Below are 23,789 nucleotides of genomic sequence, written 5' to 3'. Positions count from 1 at the left end.
TTGTGGAGTCCACGCACCACAACTAGAGAGAGAAAACCCACGCACCACAACTAGAGAGAGAAAACCCACACACCACAACTAGAGAGAAGCGCACGCACCACAACGTAAGATCCTGCATGTCTCAGTGAAGACTCTGCATGCCACAACTAAGACCCGACACAGCCAAAAAATAAAATAAAATAAGGTAAAACGTGTTGCAATGAAGTTAACACCCCACATTATTTAGGAGCATTACTGATAAGGGCTATAGTATTTGAAAATCTCTGTGAAAAGAATACTATTTTGAGGATGATGGGGAAAATGTACAATAGGGATCAAATATAATTGTCCATCTTCAGGCTAGCTTTAGAGTTTCAAGACAAAATTCAATGTATTGAAAAGAAAAAGATAATGACTTCATATTAAAATATTTTTAAAACTTCAGAATTACTCAAAAGGTATTGTGTGTCTGCTACATAAGAGATACTCTTTTATGTAGCATGACTAACTCTTAATTCTGAACATTATGACAGGTATTTTATCTCCATCTGGGAGAGAGGAGCTGAGGCACAGGCTCTCTGTATTTTCTGATCCTTCCGTGTCTGTCCCTATCTCTCCCTACGAGTGCTATTGCCTGTTGCTCCCAGTCCATTTCCTCACATGTGTTTTTAGCCTGTGACAGTGGTTCTCCACCTTATAATCAGGCCCAAAACAGTTGGGTATAGCACACTGTCATCATTAGCCATGACAGACAGCAACAGTGACAAACAGAGAGGGTAAGGAGGTGGACTCGGGAACTGGGGGCCATGGAGGGCTGGGGGAGGGGAGGAGATGAGAACGCAGATGCAACCTGGAGAAGTTCTGTGATTCACATACACCTTTGAGAAGGGCGAGATTGACCTGTAAAGTAACAAGCAACAGCCATTCACTGCACATCACTTTGACCAGACAGTGGGTTGCCAGTGAGGGACTCTCTGGCCAGGAAAAGATAGATGTGTCAGTCAGTACTGGTCATCTCCAAAGTTCATATGTACTCATGAAAATCCACAGAAGGCTTATATGTTAAAGGATTAGTACACGCTTGGCATATGACGCAGCAACTCCACTCCTATGTATTTACCCAAGAGAATGAAAGTGTATGGCCATGCAAAGACTTACACACAAGTGTGCATAGCCATGCTATAGCCCCAGACGGAAACTCCAATGTTCATCAACAGAATGTTACGTAGCAATAAAAAGAAATGATCTACTGTTACATGCCACAACAAGAATGAATCTCAAACATTATGCAGAGTAAGAGAAGCCAAACATAAAAAGAGTACATAATATTTTAGGAACCAAGATGGTGAAGTAGAAGGATGTGCTCTCACTCCCTCTTGTGAGAACACTAGAATCACAACTAGCTGCTGGACAGTCATCAACAGAAAGACACTGGCTCTCACCAAAAAAGATACCCCACATCCAAAGACAAAGGAGAAGTCACAATGAGACGGTAGGAGGGGCGCAATCACAGTAAAATCAAATCCCATAACTGCTGAGTGGGTGACTCACAGACTGGAGAACACTTATACCACAGAAGTCCACCCACTGGAGTGAAGGTTCTGAGCCCCACGTCAGGATCCCAAACTGGGAGTCCAGCAACAGGAGGAGGAATTCCTAGAGAATCAGGAAGGCTAGTGGGATTTGATTACAGGACTTTGACAGGACTGGGGGAAACAGAGACTCCACTCTTGGAGGGCACACACAAAGTAGTGTGTGCATCAGGACCCAGGGGAAGGAGCAGTGACTGCAGGGGAGACCGAACCAGACTTACCTGCTAGTGTTGGAGGGTCTCCTACAGACGCAGGTGGTGGCAGTGGCTCACTGTGGGGACAAGGACACTGGCAGCAGAAGTTCTGGGAAGTACTCCTTGGCGTGAGCCCTCCCAGAGTCGGCCATTAGCCCCACCAAAGAGCCCAGGTAGGCTCCAGTGTTGGGTTCCCTCAGGCCAAACAATTAACAGGGAGAAAACCCAGCCGCATCCATCAGCAGTCAAGCAGATTAAAGTTTTACTGGGCTCTGCCCACCAGAGCAACAGCCAGCTCTACCCACCACCAGTCCCTCCCATCAGAAAACTTGCACAAGCCTCTTAGATAGCCTCATCCACCAGAGGGCAGACAGCAGAAGCAAGAAGGACTAGAATCCTGTAGCCTGTGGAACAAAAACCACATTCACAGAAAGATAGACAAGATGAAAAGGCAGAGGGCTATGTACCAGATGAAGGAAAAAGATACAACCCCAGAAAAACAACTAAGTGAAGTGGAGATAGGCAACCTTCCAGAAAAAGAATTCAGAATAATGATAGTGAAGATGATCCAGGACCTCAGAAATAGAATGGAGGCAAAGATCGAGAAGATGCAATAAATGTTTAACAAAGACCTAGAAGAATTAAAGAACAAATACCTAGAAGAAATAAAGAACAAACAAACAGAGATAAACAATACAATAACTGAAATGAAAAATACACTAGAAGGAATCAATAGCAGAATAACTGAGGCAGAAGAACGGATAAATGACCTGGAAGACAGAATGGTGGAACTCACTGCTGTGGAACAGAATAAAGAAAAAAGGATGAAAATATGAAGAGAGCCTAAGAGACCTCTGGGACAACCTTAAATGCAACAACATTCGCATTATAGTGGTCCCAGAAGGGGAAGAGAGAGAGAAAGAACGTGAGAAAATATTTGAAGAGATTATAGTCGAAAACTTCCCTAATATGGGCAAGGAAGGAGCCACCTGAGTCCAGAAAGCGCAGAGAATCCCATACAGGATAAACCCAAGGAGAAACACGCCAAGACACATAGTAATCAAACTGGCAAAAATTAAAGACAAAGAAAAATTATTAAAAGCAGCAAGGGAAAAACAACAAATAACGTACAAGGGAACTCCCATAAGGTTAACAGCTGATTTCTCAGCAGAAACTCTACAAGCCTGAAGGGAGTGGCATGATATACTTAAAGAGTTGAAAGGGAAGAACCTACAACCAAGATTACTCTACCCAGCAAGGATCTCATTCAGATTCGATGGAGAAATCAAAAGCTTTACAGACAAGCAAAAGCTAAGATAATTCAGCACCACCAAACCAGCTCTAAAACAAATGCTAAAGGAACTTCTCTAAGTGGGAAACACAAGAGAAGAAAAGGACCTACAAAAACAAACCCAAAACAATTCAGAAAATGGTCATAGGAACATACATATCGATAATTACCTTAAACGTGAAGTGCTCCAACCAGGAGACACAGGCTTGCTGAATGGATACAAAAACAAGACCCATCTATATGCTGTCTACAAGAGACCCAATTCAGATCTAGGGACACAGACCTAGGGACTGAAAGTGAGGGGATGGAAGAAGATATTCCATGCAAATGGAAATCAAAAGAAAGCTGGAGTAGCAATACTCACATCAAATAAAATAGACTTTAAAATAAAGAATGTTACAAGAGACAAGGAAGGACACTACATAATGATCAAGGGATCAATCCAAGAAGAAGATATAACAATTATAAATATATATGCACCCAACATAGGAGCACCTCAATACATAACGCAACTGCTAACAGCTATAAAAGGGGAAATCGACAGTAATACAATAATAGTGGGGGACTTTAACACCTCACTTACACCAATGGACAGATCATCCAAAATGAAAATAAATAAGGAAACTGAAGCTTTAAATGACACAATAGACCAGATAGATTTAATTGATATTTATAGGACATTCCATCCAAAAACAGCGGATTACACTTTCTTCTCAAGTGCGCACAGAACATTCTCCAGGATAGATCACATCTTGGGTCACAAATCAAGCCACAGTAAATTTAAGAAAATTGAAGTCATGTCAGGCATCTTCTCTGACCACAACGCTATGAGATACAAATGGATTACATGGGGAAAAAAACATAAAAAACACAAATACATGGAGGCTAAACAATACGGTACTAAATAACCAAGAGATCACTGAGGAAAGCAAAGAGGAAATCAAAAAATACCTAGAGACAAATGACAATGAAAACACGAAGATCCAAAACCTATGGGATGCAGCAAAAGCAGTTCTAAGAGGGAAGTTTATAGCTATACAAGGCTACCTCAAGAAAAAAGAAAAATCTCAAATAAACAATCTAACCTTACGCCTAAAGGAACTAGAGAAAGAAGAACAAACAAAACCCAAAGTTAGCAGAAGGAAAGAAATCATAAAAATCAGATCAGAAATAAATGAAATAGAAACAAAAAACAATAACAAAGATCAATAAAACTAAAAGCTGGTGCTTTGAGAAGATAAAATTGATAAACCATTAGGCAGACTCATCAAGAAAAAGAGGGAGAGGACTCAAATCAATAAAATTAGAAATGAAAAAGGAGAAGTTACAGCAGACACCGCAGACATACAAAGCATCCTAAGAGACTACTACAAGCAACTCGATGCCAGTAAAATGGACAACCTGGAAGAAATGGACAAATTCTTAGAAAGGTGTAACCTTCCCAGAACGAACCAGGAAGAAATAGAAAATATGAACAGACCAATCACAAGTAATGAAATTGAAACTGTGATTAAAAATCTTCCAACAAACAAAGGTCCAGGACCAGATGGCTTCACAGGTGAATTCTATGAAACATTTAGAGAAGAACTAACACCCATCCTTCTCAAACTCTTCCCAAAAATTGCAGAGGAAGGAACACTACCAAACTCATTCTATGAGGCCACCATCACCCTGATACCAAAACCAGAGAAAGATACTACAAAAAAAGAAAATTACAGACCAGTATCACTGATGAATATAGATGCAAAAATCCTCAACAAAATACTAGCGAACAGAATCCAACAACACATTAAAAGGATCATACACCACGATCAAGTGGGATTTATCCCAGGGATGCAAGGGTTCTTCGATATACATAAATCTATCAACGTGATACACCATATTAACAAATTGAAGAAGAAAAACCATATGATCATCTCAATAGATGCAGAAAAAGCTTTTGACAAAATTCAACACCCATTTATGATAAAAACTCTCCAGAGAGTGCGCATAGAGGGAACCTACCTCAACATAATAAAGGCCATATATGACAAACCCACAGCAAGCATCATTCTTAATGGTGAAAAACTGAAACATTTCATAAGATCAGGAACAAGACAAGGATGTCCACCCTCACCACTATTATTCAACAAAGTTTTGGAAGTCCTAGCCATGGCAATCAGAGAAGAACAAGAACTAAAAGTAATCCAAATGAGAAAAGAAGAAGTAAACCTGTCACTGTTTGCAGATGACATGATACTGTACATAGAGAATCCTAAAGATGCCACCAGAAAACTACTAGGGCTAATCAATGAATTTGGTAAAGTTGCAGGATACAAAATTAATGCACAGAAATCTCTTGCATTCCTATACACGAATGATGAAAAATATGAATTAGGAAACACTCCCATTTACTATTGCAACAAAAAGAATAAAATACCTAGGAATAAACCTACCTAGGGAGACAAAAGACCTGTATGCAGAAAACTATAAGACACCGATGAAAGAAACTAAAGATGATACCAACAGATGGAGAGATACACCATGTTTTTGGATTGGAAGCATCAATATTGTGAAAATGACTATACTACCCAAAGCAATCTACAGAATCAGTGCAATCCCTATCAAATTACCAATGGCATTTTTAACAGAACTAGAACAAAAAATCTTAAAATATTTATGGAGACACAAAAGACCTCGAATAGCCAAAGCAGTCTTGAGGTAAAAAAAAAACGGAGCTGGAGGAATCAGAATCCCTGACTTCAGATTGTACTACAAAGCTACAGTAATCAGGACAATACAGTACTGGCAGAAAAACAGAAACATATATCAGTGGAACAAGATAGAAAGTCCAGAGATAAACCCACGCACCTATGGTCAGCTAATCTGTGATAAAGGAGGCAAGGCTGTACAATGGAGAAAAGACAGTCTCTTCAATAAGTGGTGCTGGGAAAACTGGACTGCTACATGTAAAGGAATGAAGTTAGAACACTCCCTAACACCATACACAAAAATAAACTCCAAATGGATTAGAGACCTAAATGTAAGACTGGACACTATAAAACTCTTAGAGGAAGACATAGGAAGAACACTCTTTGACATAAATCACAGCAAGATCTTTTTTGATACACCTTCTAGAGTAATGGAAATAAAAACAAAAACAAATGGGACCTAATGAAACTTCAAAGCTTTTGCACAGCAAAGGAAACCATGAACAAGGTGAAAAGACAGCCCTCAGAATGGGAGAAAATATTTGCACACGAATCAATGGACAAAGGATTAATCTCCAATATATATAAACAGCTTATGCAACTCAATATTAAAGAAACAAACAACCCAATCCAAAAATGGGCAGAAGACCTAAATAGACATTTCTCCAACGAAGACATACCGATGGCCAAGAAGCACATGAAAAGCTGCTCAACATAATTATTAGAGAAATGCAAATCAAAACTACAGTGAGGTACCACCTCACACCAGTTAGAATGGGCATCATCAGAAAATCTACAAACAACAGATGCTGGAGAGGGTGTGGAGTAAAGGGAACCCTCTTGCACTGTTGTTGGGAATGTAAATTGATACAGCCACTATGGAGAACAGTATGGAGGTTCCTTCAAAAACTAAAAATAGAATTGCCATATGATCGAGCAATCCCACTACTGTGCATATACCCAGAGAAAACCATAATTCAAAAAGACACACGCACCCCAATATTCATTGCAGCACTATTTACAATAACCAGGTCATGGAAGCGACCTAAATGCCCATCGACAGACAAATGGATAAAGAAGATGTGGTACATATATACAATGGAATATCACTTAGCCATAAAAGGAATGAAATTGGGTCATTTGTAGAGACGTGGGTGGATCTGGAGACTGTCATACAGAGTGAAGTATGTCAGAAAGAGAAAAACAAATGTCTCATGTTAACGCATATATGTGGAACCTAGAAAAATGGTACAGATGAACCGGTTTGCAGGGCAGAAATTGAGACACAGATGTAGAGAGCAAACATATGGAAACCAAGGGGGAAAGCAGCCAGGGGTGGGGTGGTGGTGTGATAAATTGGGAGATTGGGATTGACATGTATACACTGATGTTTATAAAATTGATGACTAATAAGGACCTGCTGTATAAAAAAATAAAATTTAATTTAAAAATATTTTTAAGTACATATTGTATTATTTTATTTATATAAAATTTAAAACAGGCCCAACTAATCTCTAGTGACAGAAGGCAGATCAGTGCTTGTTTGGGATGTAGAGATTGAATACCAAAAGGCAGGAGGGAACTTTGGGATGATGGAAATGTTCTATATCTAGATTATAGCAGTGATTACACGAGTTTGCACATTTGTCGAAACGCATCTCACTGTACTCTTAAAATGGGTGCAGTTTGTTGTGTGTAAATTATACGTCAACCTGATTTTTTAAAAAAGATCCTGTTCCCAGAGAGCTAAAAATATGAAATTTGTAATAACTTTTGTTTCAGACACAGTCTTTGATAGGGTGCTTTTAGCGATTTCATAGATTTTTTTTAACTTTTGCCTTTTTCCTTTACAGTTCTTTTTTAATTTTTTAATTCTCCAATCTAATGTGTTATATGTTTTTTACTTTAGAAATTAAAACTGTTATCTGTGTAATATTTAATTTTACAGTGTCCTGTAGTGTATCAGTGCTCTCATACACATTATATCACCCACAACCCAGAAAATTATTTTAATCCCCGTTTTATAGATGAAGATTAATCAAAACTCAGAGAAATTATGCAAATTGCCCTTTTCATGTGTTCTCTCTTGTCCTCTATTTAATCATTTTATAAAACAGCATATTTCCTTATTTTTTTCTCTTTCGCTAGTCTCTTTAAGGATTTACCTGGTTGTTAGAAGTAAAATAAACCAATTAAAGTCTATCTTGGTTTACAAGAGATATATAATGAAAACCTTACAATCTGTGATCTCCTTGAGGACAAAGACAATATTAATCTCTATGTCTATGTCCTCCTTGCTTAGCACAGTGTTTGGTGCCCTGTGAATGTTTGCTACATGAGTTTCATTGTTTTCGAAAAATAATATTTCGTGTGCCTCTGCTCATAACTTCTTATGAGAAGTTTCTAAAATGCTTTTGAAATCTTTTCCTAGAATTGGAAACATTATCTGTTTTTATTTATTTGAAAACTAATGAAAAACACTGAAAAGTAAACATCTCCCAAGAGTAAGCACCTTCCGTCATCCCATACCATCATACAACAGCCCCACAAAGAAGTCACTGCCAATAATTTGACGCCTATCTTTTCTGACTTCCCCAAGTTCATGCAGACATTTCCAACTATATGTATAAATATCTTCCTTTTTAAAAATGTAATCATGCTATAGAAATTGATCTGGAGTGCAAGCTTTCTTCCCATTTAGTTTACCATGGACACCTTTCTAAGTTAGCACATATAGAGGCACACCACATTCTTTAATGACTCTGTAGTATTCCAGAGTATAATTTTTACTCCATTTATTAAGCTATCTCACTATTCATGGGCATTCTGATTGTTTCAATTTGTTTTTTTAATAAAATTATTTATTTTTGGCTGTGTTGGGTCTTCATTGCTGTGCGTGGGCTTTCTCTGGTTGCGGTGAGCAGGGGCTACTCTTTGTTGTGGCATGCAGGCTTCTCATTGTGGTGGCTTCTCTCGTTGCGGAGCACGGGCTCTAGGCATGCGGGCTTCAGTAGTTGTGGCACCCAGGCTCAGTAGTTGCGACTCATGGGCTTTAGAGCACAGGCTCAGTAGTTGTGGCTCACGGACTTAGTTGCTCAGCGGCATGTGAGATCTTCCCGGTCCAGGGATCAAACCCATGTCCCCTGCATTGGCAGGTGTATTCTTAACTACTGAGCCACCAGGGAAGTCCCTGTTTCAAATATTTTATCAGTAAAACAGTGCTGAATGATGTACATAGAAGTTTACATATTCATTCAACTATTTTAAGTGAGAAGAAATATTTGGACAAGACTAAGCATTCTCCACTTTTGGCATGCCTAATGATTTCCAACTTTGTTTCCGTTTTATTAAGAATGTGATTATTGCCTGTCTCTGTATGTTTATTTTCCATTCAAATAATTGTACAAATACCGCTATCCAAGGATGTCATTCCTTCCCTAATTGAACAGCTTGATGAAAGAGAGCACATCTTATGGCATCTAGCTATCTGCTGGTGTAGGAAAGTGAACTCAGTATTTAAAAGAAAGATTAGCATGGTTGCTGGTGTGTGATGGACAGAAGTCAAGAGCCATGCATCAGTATTTTAAGTAGTAAATTCTCTTAGGGCATGTTCACTAGAAGCAGAGTCAGAGTCCAGGATTCTCGTGCAAAAGACTAATTGAGGGGATGCCCTCAGGACAGTCTGTGAGGAAATGATGGAAGCAGGAAAGAGCAAGGGAAGAAGCTAAGCAGAAGTGTCTTTCAGCTGAGCTCTAGCCTCCCCTGGTCTCCAGAGGGAGCTCTGGAGTGTGAATGTCACCCAGAGTTCCGTTTTGTACCTTGCACCTCCACAGCCAAGGGGGGAATAATCCTCTCCCGGCATTTCCTACCCAGGCAGCTCCATTAGCTGAAGGCAGTTCATAGAAAACGGAACAGCTGTGAGCTGTTACGAGCCAAGCTCAAAGCAGTGGAGCGAGGAGTGCACCAGCCTTATAAAAAGTCTGGAGAGGCACTGGTAGGTCGTCTTGCCTGGAGTCCTTTCCCTTCCCCCACGGTGCCATCTCCGTCCACTGAAAGTGTACTCATTCTTCAAGATCCAGCCCCAGACCACCTGCACTGTGTAGCTTTCCCTAATCACAGCAACGGGATTTGAAAGGTGTTGCAGTTAACTTTTATAATCGTAAATTTTTAAAAATCAGAATGAAAAAATACTCTAAAAAATGTGTTCAAGTCCTGGCATTACAATCATATAGTAATTTTCTAAACCTAGGGAGCAGTTAAGCCTCTTTGAGCTTCAGTTTTGATATTTGTAAAATTCTGGTATTACCTGCTCAATCTACTTCACCAGGTTGTTGTAAGAGTGAGATGAAATCTTGTATCGGAGAACTTCTTCCATTATGTACCCACGTGTACAGTGAAGACTTCCCTTAGTCTCATGTAGATGAACCCCCAGACTTGGAAGTGCATTCTTGGGGACATCGGCTTCTTGCTGTCACTGTCTGTCCTCCAGATAGCACATACTGCAGTCAGTTGGCTTGAGCACAAATGAGTCACTTTACCTGGATGTAAAAATTTATCAAGGCAGCCAATATAATATTTGTGTTTCCTTAATAGCACACCATTTCAGAAATTCTGATTTGTGTTATGATTATTTTGGATTTATATCCTGTATCCCCTGTTAATTTTTAGGTTTCTGAATGGGAAACACATTTCATATACTCCTTTGTTTCATCCATGCTACCTGCCACCTAGTCTTGCATGTGGTAGATATTAAATAACAACTTGTCACATAAGGCCGAGAGGTTTTTTAGGGAAGACTTTACTAGCTTCTCTAGGGCTAGGACCCTTAATTTGTCCTCAGAGCTCATAGTTTTGAGCCTTATCTTAACTAAATGAGAGGCAGGATAAAATGGTTTATTATAATCATTCTAGAGATGTGGCTTTAAGTGAAAAGCACCTAGTTAAAAAGAAACGCAATTTAGAGACCTTTTATGTAGTTTTAGCCTCCCTTAACTGATAGCAGTGAGAGAATCCTTTAACAGAAAAAAAAAAATGAATGAAGATATGAAAACCAACTTGAATAATTTATGTCTAATAATATTAACATGTGCTGAAATGAAATATATAAACTAGTTTTTTAAGACTTTTAATTTAGTAACTGATTTAGTAATTTCAGAAGCTTTCATCATCCTGGAAGTCATTCTCTTCTTTTCCTAAAATTGTAGGTGTATTTTTTATCTCTGTGTATAGGACCATTTCACTTCTCCGGATGAATACGATGACCCCACTGTGCTCTATGAAGCCATTGTGTCTCATGAGAAGAACCTCGTCATAGCCCACGAAGGGGACCCTGCGTGGCGGAGTGCAGTCCTCGCCAACTCACCCTCCCTGCTTGCTCTGCGGCACGTCATGGATGACGGCGCCAACGAGTACAAGATCATCATGCTCAACAGACGCTACCTTAGCTTCAGGGTCATTAAAGTAAGGTTTGGAGGCACGCGTTTGCCTCTGAAAACAATGGAACTTAGATAACTGTATCCAAACTTTTAAAAAGTAATTGAAACTCTTTTATAGAAAACAAAAATAATGACCATACTACATTAACGTTTATTGTTTTTGAGCTCTTAATTTATTTTGTCAGTAATTTACTCTGTCCTCTGAAATTTTTTCATGTGCCATAAAGCCTTACATTTTTTGCTTATTTCTCTCTTGCCTGTTATATGTGCTCTTGGGGAAGCATCTCTTCCTAAAATGTCAGCACTGTATTGCTAATAAGATGTGATTCCTAGGTTGCAAAATAATACTACAGCTTGTACTTCACAGTAGCTAACTGTAAATGGTTCACTCTAACTTGCTTTTTTGTTTTGTTGTTTTTTTTAAGCATCTCAGGGCTTTAGGAGGCTTAATCGCTGACATTTTATTTTGATAGTTTGTAATGTTTTTTCTTCATTTAATCAGCCCCCAAAATCACAAACATCCTTTCGACTCTAAATATTTGTTACCTCTCATTTCTATCAAAAATATTTATTATCTTAGTTACAAAATTCAGTGCTTCACCAATTTAGAAAACTAAATGGACTACATTTTACTTGGTATTTTTACAAGACAGCAGAGGGAAGAGCTCTGTAGGTGTTTATTATTTAATAGCCTAATGACAGTGGAAAATAGTTAACTCCTGTTCAGTTGTGACCTGCTTATATTTGTTTCCTGCTTTTCACAGTTGGTTATCGTAATGTCTTTTATGTCCCTCCCATTTCCACTCTTCTGTTTATATAAATTTTATTCTTGGCCCCTTAACCTAATTCCCATGTGTTCTGCTTTTCAGGTGAATAAGGAGTGTGTCCGAGGCCTTTGGGCAGGGCAACAGCAGGAACTTGTTTTCCTACGTAACCGTAACCCGGAGAGAGGTAGCATCCAAAATGCCAAGCAAGCTCTGAGGAACATGATAAACTCATCTTGTGACCAGCCTATTGGCTACCCGATCTTCGTCTCACCCCTGACAACTTCTTACTCTGACAGCCATGAACAGCTTAAAGAAATTCTTGGGGGACCTATCAGCTTGGGAAATATCAGAAACTTCGTAGTGTCAACCTGGCACAGGTGAGCCCTAGGACTGCCTTTTCCAGTGGTGGTGTGTCCTGACCCGCTTAGTCTAGGCAGTGTGCATTAGCACCACCTGGAAAGATTGTAGGAAAAGTACAGATGCCACGGTACAATAAAAACCTGTTACACCTGAGCTTCATGAAGTAGAATCTGAGCATTTGTATCTGCAAACTCTTATTAAGTAAATCTAATGTACAGTAGTCTGGTCAGGAACCACTGCTCTAGCGTTTAGTAGAATCTTGGATAATTCCCTCCTTGTAGTTTTTTAAACTCTCTATTGCAGCTTATTGCCACTATTAGAATGTGTGGGTCAGCAAACAGGGCAAATGAGAGAAAAATAAAAGAAACTGGTGCAAGTCGATTACATTCTTTTTGTATTCCGTTCCAGCAGTAGGGGGAGCATGCTGTCCATGTTGAAACTCCTCCTTGTGAGATGCAGAGATACTGCTGCCATTTTAACAGTCAGCACTCACATCTCAAATATTTAGTATCTTCAAGTATGCACATGAATTTTTTTCCTCTGCCTTTTGTGTGGTAAATTATGATATATGGTACAGGAACATCATAATTTGATGGATGGCAAAGAAAAATCTCAGATTAAGAGTTGTTCAGATCCTTAAATACCAAAACTTAATCCAAACAAGACTAGAGCAGCAGACTCAGAAATAGGTGTTTTAAAATTCTTCCAGGAATACCCAGCATTAAAGAGTAAAATTTCACCATTTTAACGTCTACGCCTATTCAAACAGAGGGAAGAATACAAACCAGGGTAGTGTTCAAAGAAGTTTTCTTTTCAAAAAATACGTGTTGTGCTGGAATTGCCTTGTTTGCCCAGGACTGAGTGGTTTTCTGGGATGCAGGATTTTCAGTGCCAAACTGAGACAGTTGTGGGCAAGCCAGGAGAGTTGGTCACCCTACGTTTTAAAAAAGAGAAGAGGGCTTCCCTGGTGGCGCAGTGGTTGAGAGTCCACCTGCCGATGCAGGGGACGCGGGTTCGTGCCCCGGTCCGGGAGGATCCCACATGCCACGGAGCGGCTGGGCCCGTGAGCCATGGCCGCTGAGCCTGTGCGTCCGGAGCCTGTGCTCCGCAACGGGAGAGGCCACAGCAGTGAGAGGCCCGTGTACCGCAAAAAAATTAAAAAATTAAAATAAAAAAGAGAAGAAAAATTATTACAGCAGTTCTCTTCAGGTGTGCTACAGAATAAATTAGGTTTAATTTAAATCAATTAGGTATTCGTGGGTTGTATACAGTGACGAGGATACTATTTCCAGCTGAGATCTTAATGGAACAACTTGTTATGTGCAGTTCTTTGTTATGGTGTAGAAGAGATGATAGAGTGTAGTGTAAAAGTGAAGTTGATTAGAAGAACGGAGGCAGTGAGTATGAGGGAGATACGCAAACATCATAGACTCTTTTGCTTCTTAATGTTGATTGCCCCATGAAGATTTCCAAAGGTGAACATTAGTAGCATTAAATGTTCGGAATACAGTACCTATCTTGAAGTGATCTTGGGACCATGCCTCCTACTCTGGTGTTTGTTCCTAGGTTAAGGAAAGGTTGTGGAGCTGGCTGTAACAGTGGTGGCAATATTGAAGATTCTGATGCTGGAGGTGGAGCCTTTTGCACTAGTAACAGTGCGACAACTGCCAATGATCCCCACAGCAGTACATCCCAAGGAAGCACTGGAAACCCAGGCCAGGGACCGGGAGCAGGACTCCATCCGCCTGTCACATCTTACCCTCCAGCACTAGGTAATGTGAAACAGAATTATGTGTGTAATGTTAGCCTCTCAACTGTGGGGTTCAGGTAGTATGTGTGTATAAAGAGGGTGACATATTACCTACTTGGAAATATATAAATAGAATGTTTTGTTTGATTCCCAATAGGACGTTATCCTACTTGTTTATATTAATCATTTAGTATATATAAATATACACCATTTGAAATAGTATTTCTTTGAAAGTATCATTTTTAAAGGCCAATAATAGTTAACTAATATAATTTACTTCTCTCCTGTTGAACAACGATTTGGTTTCTTCTGAGTGTTGTAATAATCTTTGTATATGAATCTTTGTAATCACTTATTATTTTCTTAGGCTGGAAACTTTAAAAATGGAATCAAGTCAAAGTTTATGAGAATATTTAAGATATGATACATAATGCCAAAAATCTTTCCAGAATTCTTTTTTATTTCTTTTACACCAATTGGTACTCTGACCAGTCGTCTAGAGGAATGCCCAGCTTTGAGTATCATTGTTTCCACCTCTGCTGCCTGCTCTCTCAAGAGAGACAGGAGAAGGGGGGTGGTCTTTAGTTGCATATTTTTAATTTGCATTGCTCTAATAATACCTGAGGTTGGAAACTTCTAAATGAGTTTATCAGATCTTCTTTCTGAAGTACATGTTAAGTCTCTTGCCCATTTTTCCACTTGGTTACCTTTTTCTTATTTGTATATTCTGGATTGGAACTCTTGGTCAGTTTTCTGTACCACAGACATCTTTTTCCATTCTGTATCTTGGCTTTCCCTTCTCTTTCTGTGAAGAGTGGCTTGCCTTTTTTTGTTAAGTTCTTAATTTTTGTGTAGAGCAATTTACTGATCTTTTCCTTTATGATTAATACTTTTTGTATCCTATTTAAGAAATTTTTCCTTATCCCAAAGGAAGCTATTCTTTTACTAATTTGTCTTTTATATGAGAGCTGTAATCCACCTGGCATACAGCAGGACTCACATCTTACCTGTTCCTGGATGGCTGGTCGGTTGATCCAGCACTGTCCTTTCCCCCTCTTTTTGCATGGATCAGATGAAGTTTTAAAAACATTTACTTAAAATGATTCAAAAAAATGTAATGGCACTGGAATTGTTAAGACTCTAAATAGGTGTGTGATCAACATTTTGTTATGTTCTTTTTTAACTTCTGAGTGAAAACCTAAAACTGCCAGTGTGCTTCTTATATACACCTTTTACTTTTAACATTGATTAGCTCTTTTTATTTTCAGATTAAAAAGTACATGTAGTTATTTTTCAATATAATTGATAATAATTTTCTAATAATCTTCACATCACTCTTCACAAATCTGAAGAACCCTATCGAGCCATTAGAAGAAAGGACACAGGATAACCTACTATTTAGTATCACTGATCATTCATATTCAGTAGTGATCCCTTAATGTACATGCATATTACAGTGTGGCATCACTGTGCCTCTATAGGTAGTATAGCTTGTCATTGGGATAGATTGAAAGGGCATTAATACTGTATTTTGAGAAATAGTAGCTACAGAGCTTGCCACATAGTAGATCCTTAATAAATATTTCTCACTGTCTCATTTCTATGAGATATTCATGTATTCTGAAATATTTCAGTGAAAGAAATTTTAGGATTTATCTCAACCTAAATACCTGCTATTTCCTATAAATTATTTAATTGTATTTTTTTATGCCCCAGAATTTGAATTTTAAAAAGCTTCAGCAAATAGAATTTATGTTACAAAAACCACATAAGAAAATAGATCTCAGATATTTATCTCTTTTTGGCAACTTTAAAATTTTTAGGTATAAATATTAAATTCACCAACTAATTTAAGGTGCGAGGCTTAAGGGAGAAAGTCTTAGAAACTACTGAAGAAGCAGTTGTGTTTGGGTCATCCCACTGAGAAGGAGCGCTGCTGTTGTTTCTCCCTCCCCAGCCGCTAGCCACAGCTCTCACTCTGTGCAGTCCAGCCTGGTCCGGCAGTCCCCTGCCCGGGCCTCTGTAGCCAGCCAGTCGTCATACTGCTATAGCAGCCGGCACTCATCTCTCCGGATGTCCACCACGGGATTTGTGCCTTGTCGGCGCTCTTCCACCAGCCAGATATCGCTTCGCAACTTACCGTCATCCATCCAGTCCCGCCTCTCTGTGGTGAACCAGATGGAACCCTCCAGTCAGAGCGGCCCGGCCTGTGTGCAGCATGGCCTGCCTTCCTCTAGCAGCTCCAGCCAAAGCATCCCAGCCTGCAAGCATCACACCCTCGTGGGCTTTCTTGGGACAGACGGTGGTCAGAGCAGTGCCGCTGATACGCAGCCCGGCAACACCTTAAGTCCTGCCAATAATTCCCATGCCAAAAAGGGGGAGGTGATTTACAGAGTCCAGGTGAGTAAGCCCACGGTTCTTCTTGCACTGTTTCTCTTACTTGTTTGTTTTTATTTCTTGTTTTTTTGAGTGAAGGACTCTTGTGAAGACACACCTTATATTGCTTAGTCTGAAGACTAGAACAGTTTTGAATGTTGAAAAAATGTTTCTGCCAGTATAAAAACTGAAAGCAAGCAGTTTTTCACTGGTGGTATTTGTTCCCTCTTCAGCCATGGTTATGTGGCCATTGCAGTTAAGGTCTCCTAGGAGGCTAAAAGGAGTTCAGGTGGCTCTTTAGGTGGTTTTTTATTCCGTTATAGTCAGTGAAAGAAATTCTGTTTGGGATTATATAATTATTTGTCATCGAGGGGAAAGTGAATTTTTGAATTCATTCATTCATTTTTGAATGAATGATCCATATTTATTTATACTGCAGATTGTGGATCCCAGTCAGATTCTGGATGGGATCAACCTGTCAAAAAGGAAAGAGCTGCAGTGGCCTGATGAGGGTATTCGGTTAAAAGCTGGGAGAAACAGCTGGAAAGACTGGAGTCCCCAGGAGGGCATGGAAGGCCACGTAAGTTCTCCTATGAAGCTGGTGCTCTGACTTTTTTGTAGCCTGACTGGTATGCCTGGTTTTTAGCTGATTTATGTACTTATGCTTAATTACCAAACTGAATTACTACCTCTAATCTTAAGGATAGAGTCTGTGAGTGTATTCAGGGTCTCTGCCACTAACTGCTTGTTTTATTCTGAATCATTAGGTGATTCACCGTTGGGTGCCTTGCAGCAGAGATCCAGGTACTAGATCCCACATCGACAAGACAGTACTTCTGGTTCAGATTGAAGATAAATACGTGACTGTAATCGAAACTGGGGTACTAGAACTTGGGGCTGAAGTGTGAGCCAGTGTTTTATAACTTCATTTCTTTTCCCTCAAAATTCCAAGAGATTGGAAAAAAAGAGGAGCGAGCAGAAGATGCCTGCAGGTATCCCTTTGATCCTGTAGGAGAGACTTGAACATAGAGTGGGCTTGGTTAAGCACCTCTCCTTTGCCCTTCACCCTGACTCCTGTCACTGTCTCCATCCCCAAATAAAGCTGAAATATTTTTTTAAGTTAGCTGCTGAGAAAACATCGTGCATGAAGGATAAAGTTCTGTTAAAATACATCCTTAAAAAAAGTTTTTTCCTATGCATTGCCTATGCTTTAAATCAACAAACTCTTGCTTTCTAAACTATGATCTCATATTTTTCTAATTTTTTTGCCAAAAATAATTGCCATGTTTTGTCATAAAACATGAAATCCATTTACCTTGATTTTTAAAAACAGACAAGTGTAGAAACCTTCAGTTTGACATATAGCAGTATAAAAGTTTAATGTACAGTGAAAAAGACTATGAACAGACATAGATTTATCTTATTCCTTGAGCGCTAAAAACTTTAATGAAAAAAACTGCACTAATTTTTTACAATGCACTATAAAGTCTGAGATTTCTCAGAACATTTATTTATATATATAAAAATAAAATACCATTATTTAAATTGCCTTTGGGATTAACCCCTTCCCTTTCCTTATACGTAGCAGGAACTGTGCTGCTCATTTTTCTTTAGTAGTCTGTACTTCATGCCAGTCCATTGGATGTTTCCTTTAAAATGAATACTTAATCTCAAGATACACGTAGCTTCATCACTGGCATTTCCTGGAGCCAGTTAGTCAGTGACTCAGTCCCGTGAACACTCCTGCCAGCTCCTGTGTCCACATTTCAGATGGGCTCCAACACTGTGTGCGTCCCAGCTACCCTGTTTCTCCCACTTGGGGCAAGTTCTGCTGGGGTCAGTTTTGGGAAGAAAATACTTTTGCTTTTCAAAGAAGAAGGTGAACGTCCTGGAATTTAAAGAAAGGATGGATTGCCTTTTATTTTAAGAGTTCTTAGCTCTTGAAGTTATTCACATGCAGTTCAGTTAATCAAGTAAAAGTTTTTCAAACAAAATTATCCAAATGGTGCAGTTCTTATTGTTATATCCCTCTTTAAAACTTTGCCTATTATTTTCCTCCTCTCTTCTTATTCTATTACTTGAATTTTATTTCCTGTGATTTATAGTGTGTAGCTGTAATTTGAAATATTTATAACTGTGATGAACTTGACTTAATTCATATGTTGTCTCATAACTTAAATTTTATTGGTTTTTTTTTTAATGTATGTATTCAGGGAAATATATAACTCAGATTTACAATTAGACTAGGTGGGAACTGCAGTTTAGATTTAATTTTCAACATATGGCGTTTTTTAAATCCTTCAGAAAATTTTTCTCCTTTTGTGTGAAACTCCAAAGAAGACTGTACATCTGAGCATTTAGGAGCAGCCATCTTTCTGCCCCCGTGAATGGAAAGTAAAAAGAAGCAGGTGAAGTTAATTTCAGTCATACATTTTGTTTAGTCCATTATATCCAAAGTATTGCTATTTCACCATGTGGTACTAGCCGTATTTCAGGTACTTGCTAGCCACATGTGCTTAGTGGTTACCGTATTGGGCAGCGTGGGGTTAAAGTGTCTTCTGATGAGGTGAGAGGAGATAGAAGCTGTTTTTCCTCCTAATTCTGATGTAGATCTTACAGTATCACATGACACTTCAGTGGAGGGAATGAAAGCTAAGGAAGTAAATAGCTAATATATAGCCTCTGATTGCATTTTCACTCCAAAACCGATTTACTTTTCCTTTTTCCAATTTTAAAGTTTTGTGGGTATTCAGGAGCCAATGTGCCTTGTGTTGAGGTTTCCAGACTTCACACACTTTGCAGAATTTACTGTTGAAAAACTTTTTGTCAGATGATTTACTGAACATTTACACAAAGGTACCCTTTCTAAATTGACCAGTTAAAATGTATTTTTCCTGATGCTGTCATTATGTTCTGTGTTTGCCTTATTTTGGCAAATCTACAATATGCCATTAAGGTTCAGGTTCTTCTTTTTTCTTCTGAAACTGAATATATGATCTGTTTGTCTATCTGTATTATCTAAAATCCTCTCAGAGGAATTATGCTCCCTGCTGCTTGTTCCCTTTCTGAGATGAATATGATCTCTTCATGGTCATTGCCTAGATGAGAAGATAAGTGGAGCCTTTCCAGTCTTAAATAGAAGATACTTCGTTTTCCTACACAGAGAAAAAGAAAAAACCTGAACTTCAAATGTTTAAGACTAAAACATATAGTCTTTTTAAAATCATAATACTTTTCTAATAATTGCATCAGGGGAAGCATTGATAATTAAAGAAGGAGTCATGTCTTAAAAATAATTGGAACTAAAGTATAATATAGAAATATACACACTTTCATTAATGAAGTTGATTATACATGTCTTATTCAACCCTGTCCCCTGCCACCCCACACCCCCTTGGAGATTAGTGAGCTGTTCATTTAGATTCCCTGCTTAGCCTTTTTGATTAGTATATAAGACTCCAGCATACACACATTAGCATCTTTAGTTCACAGTTGCCAAAACGTTCAGGGTTCCATAATTTGAAAGTAAAAATATGTAATTAAAACGCTAGTTTTTTTCATTTGCTTTAAATAGTTTTATTGATATCTTTCGGGGTTTTTTCTTGTTTGATTTTGCTTTTTCCCCCTTTAGAGAGAGTTCTGGAATAAGTTATAAATTCCTAGCTCTTTTGCTGTTGTTGTTATTCAGTGTTAAAAATCATTTTATAACTCAAATTTTTGGTTAATCTTCCAGTTTATAACTTGGTGTAAGCCCTATTTTTACACCATTTTTCAATACTTGATAAAACTTTATATGTTCACTTTTTTCTAAAGAACTATAATTTTTCCAAAAGTCTAGATTAATACAAGATGTTGATCTTTAAGGGACTTGGGAGAGTAGGTGGTGAGGCTCTATATTTTTAAGGTAAAAGGAGATTAATTACCTTTCAGGAAATTAGCGAACAGACTTCATCAGTGTTCTGCCTTCTTTGAGTTTCCATTACTGGAAGATTAACTTCCATTAGATTTGAAGTTGTTTTTTTTTTTAATATTTCAAGTAAATCTGAGATACTTCTACAGACCCTTGAAGCAGAATTAGTCAGACAAGATTTCTCTCCCGAGTGAACTATGGAAAATTACTCTGTGTACCAAATGTCAGGCAGTGAAAATACAAGTTTTTACGTAAGAAACAACAGCTCATTAAAAAGATGTATTTTTCTTCCTGGGTTAGTTTACTTTTCCATCTCATATGAAAATATAAGAAAAAACAGCCTCAAATCTAAGCAAGGGTAGCTTAGCCTTAATGAATCCCACTTTGCTTCTGAGCAGCATCCTTCTGCCTCTGCTTAGGAAATCTTCATGTGGTGGATTGCTGCACTGAGTCCCATTCATCCAGAACTGAGTCTTTTAAACTTACATTTGCCCAGAGGCTAAGGTTATTGTTTTCTTTCAAAACTCTTCCCTCCCAAATATGTGACTTGAGAAGAAGATAACAATAATTTTGCATGAGAATTCTTTGCATTTATGTTTACTAGCTACAAAACTATAAAAGGCTGCCCGCATTGTGATTGACTTTAGTGTTTGTTTTCATTACTTTTTCATGCATATGGACACAGCCCCTCCTTTTTTTTAAAGTCCTCAATATTCATTCTTGTTATTTTTTGTAGTATATTTTAATCACGTAAAATTACTTTGCTTGGACACAGACCAAGGGTAAGATGTCATTCAAGGCTAAGATGATACTTGGAGCCTATTAATGGACTTTGAACTTTCTGTTTCAGTCATATATGGAAATTGAGTTTTATTTATCTGGAGAAAGAGGAAAATTAGCTATTACCTTGTATTTGTGCAGCATAAATTTTAATATTACGTTGGATATGTATAGTTTTTTTTTAAATTAAGTATTAAAAAACCAGCCTCTCTTTTCTTCACTTCATTTTTTTAAAAAAATCTGGTTCATATATACCTAGTCCTTCTCATTTGTTTAGGTGATTGGAGAGAAGTTAATTATTATACAAATAGATCTGGTAGGTATGTGAGTGAAGTATTAATTTTGTTTGAAACAGATGTATATTTTCTGCTTTGAATCACCTCTCCAGAGTCATCTTGTCAAGAATTATGTGTGATAAGAATTTCTCTTTACTGCCTATCAGCCACATATTCTTTCTGAATTAGAGAAAATAAGTTCTATTTGTGAACTGAACTTCATTATCTGCCGTTTTATGGAAGCAGCATAACATTCTTTGGGGGACCAGAGCTGAGTGTCATCACAAGGTTACATGACAGCTCTCTTCTAAGGCACACCTATTATATAGGGTTATACCTTTTTTCTGTGCTTCAGCTCTGCACCTGACAATTTATGATTCAGAGGATCCAAGCTAGAAGGAAGAAAGGTCATCTAAGATTGTGATAAGGATGAATTCCTGCGTGGTATCTGCACAGATGGGGCGATACCCTGGAATTCGAAGCAGAGTAGTAGTGGAGAATGAGATGGCTGCTCCAGATGACTCTTGGATTTAGCGTAATTGTGGTTAAACATGATTTTTTATATATGAAACTTGATTCTACAACCAAAATAATAGAAATGGGGGAAAAATCATGTCTGCTTATGCTTTTTTAAAGTTTATTATAGTTTAAGTAAAAATAAATTGTAAAAAATGATTACCTTAACCCTGTACAAGTCTGGCAATGAGCTCTGCATGAGGAAATGGAAGAAAGAATACTGAAAATGATTCCAGGAAGGTAGGTGGGAGAAAGGAGAATGGTTTTCCCTTTTCTGATCATGGGCTCTGAAAGTATTCATTGCCTCTACCAGCATTCAGTATAAACCAGAGATAAGAATATATGTACTCACGTGTGTCTGTGAGTGTGTGTGTGCGCGCGTGTCTGAGTGTTTGTTATTCTAAACAGCTTGTAAATACGGTAGATGTTTAAAATGGAAACTAAAAGCTGAGATTGTTTTTTCTTTGCAAATATATTGCATCAAAGATACAGTATCGACAGTGGATAAAACACGGAGGAAATAAATTTTTTCTCATTTTGCCTTCTGTCCATTTTTGTCAAATTAAGAAAAATCAGAGTTTACCATATTAAGCTCTGCCTAGCATATTTTAAAAACATGTACTTGGTTCTGAAAATAATCATTTTAAACAGAAGCTTTGGCCTATTAACATGGGATTCAGCTTATAATAGAAATGTATAAATTTCATAATAAAAGGATAGCTTTTCACACTTGGCAGAAAGGTTGTAGTTTACATCTTCTGAACTTATCTGAATGTGTCCTATTAATGATATAATATCAGATGGAACATGTAGGATGATGGATGAAAATGCGTACATGTTCACTGTATCACACTAAATTACAGTACAGAACATACAGGTTATAGTCATCAAAATCAGACAAATGCTAACTTGGTGTGTGTACTAACCCACTGATTTCATGTATAATACTTCAAGAAGCTGACTTACAATGATAATAGATATACTCTTGACTGAGTCACTTATTAATCCTTCAATGAGTCATTTTAACTATAAATAACAACCAAAGCCAGCAGGGTGCAGGTGACGTGCCATTGGCATCAGAGTCCCAAACAGTTTGCTGTCTTCCTGCCCAGGATCACAGTGGCACACCTAGAAATGTAATGGCATTTAGTCTTATAGGATCTTATAGGACAGTATTTTTTCTAGTGACAGGAAACATGCTGGTTAAATGAAACACATCTTCAAAGAAAGGGATTTTCTGTGTATGTGATCTACATTAATCTTAGAGCCAGAGATTCAAAAGGGAGTTGACCTGAAATTTGGGTCCCCTAAAAGCTCTTCGTTGTTCGTAAAGTGCAGTTTACTTAGGATTTTTTTTTCTCCTAAAGGATCCGAAAATGTTGGCCTGTAACCGATGAATCTCACCATGTAGGTGCATTTTCCTCTGGGGAAGGTAAAACACACCTTGTGAAGTAAGGACGTGACGAAATGATGGCTTTTGGGGTATTGGGGTATTCATTCAGCACTTACTATATAAAACGTTTGTTTTATTCCCCTTTTCCCCCATTCATATGTGCTTATTAAAGAAAACTAAGTATGATTGAACTTCATGCTTCGAAAAATGTAATTTGGTACAAGAGGATCCCTAGATCGCTCTGTAATTTCTCAGGATATATATTAACAGCAAGTGGTAAGAGGTGAATCCGTCTTATCTGAAAGCCTTTTAAGAAACCATTCAGTTTCAGTGCCCAGTAAACTGTGCTGAAAGGGAAAAGTCATCTTTCAGTCCAGGGTTCCTTTTTGCTCCCAAGGACATTGTATGAATCCATAATAACCGGGCCCATGTAAGGATACTCCAGGCCAGTCCCATCCTGAAGCACAAGCATCCTGACTTG

At 38.2% G+C, this 23,789-nt stretch overlaps 1 protein-coding gene across 8 annotated transcripts in view; it reads left to right on the top strand.

Moving 5' to 3' along the window:
* Positions 1-23,405, top strand: part of PCNX1 (pecanex 1) — a 171,922-nt gene extending 148,517 nt beyond the window's left edge. For 5 of the 8 annotated variants that reach the window (XM_082647372.1, XM_082647374.1, XM_082647373.1 and 2 more), the window contains 6 exons: positions 10,976-11,206; positions 12,051-12,325; positions 13,875-14,080; positions 16,016-16,458; positions 16,874-17,014; positions 17,202-22,426. In XM_082647372.1, coding sequence (XP_082503498.1) covers positions 10,976-11,206; positions 12,051-12,325; positions 13,875-14,080; positions 16,016-16,458; positions 16,874-17,014; positions 17,202-17,342 — 1,437 coding nt within the window. In that variant the 3' untranslated portion in view covers positions 17,343-22,426. Of the gene's footprint in view, positions 1-10,975; positions 11,207-12,050; positions 12,326-13,874; positions 14,081-16,015; positions 16,459-16,873; positions 17,015-17,201; positions 22,427-23,282 lie in introns of those variants that run through there. The other 3 variants (XR_014296294.1, XR_014296295.1, XR_014296296.1) reach the window with 3 other exon arrangements.
* Positions 23,406-23,789: the final 384 nt, after the last annotated feature.

This window comes from Grampus griseus, assembly GCF_964374135.1.
Source record: "Grampus griseus genome assembly, chromosome: 2".
NCBI lineage: Eukaryota > Metazoa > Chordata > Mammalia > Artiodactyla > Delphinidae > Grampus > Grampus griseus.
This window is presented reverse-complemented; position numbering and strand designations above follow the sequence as displayed.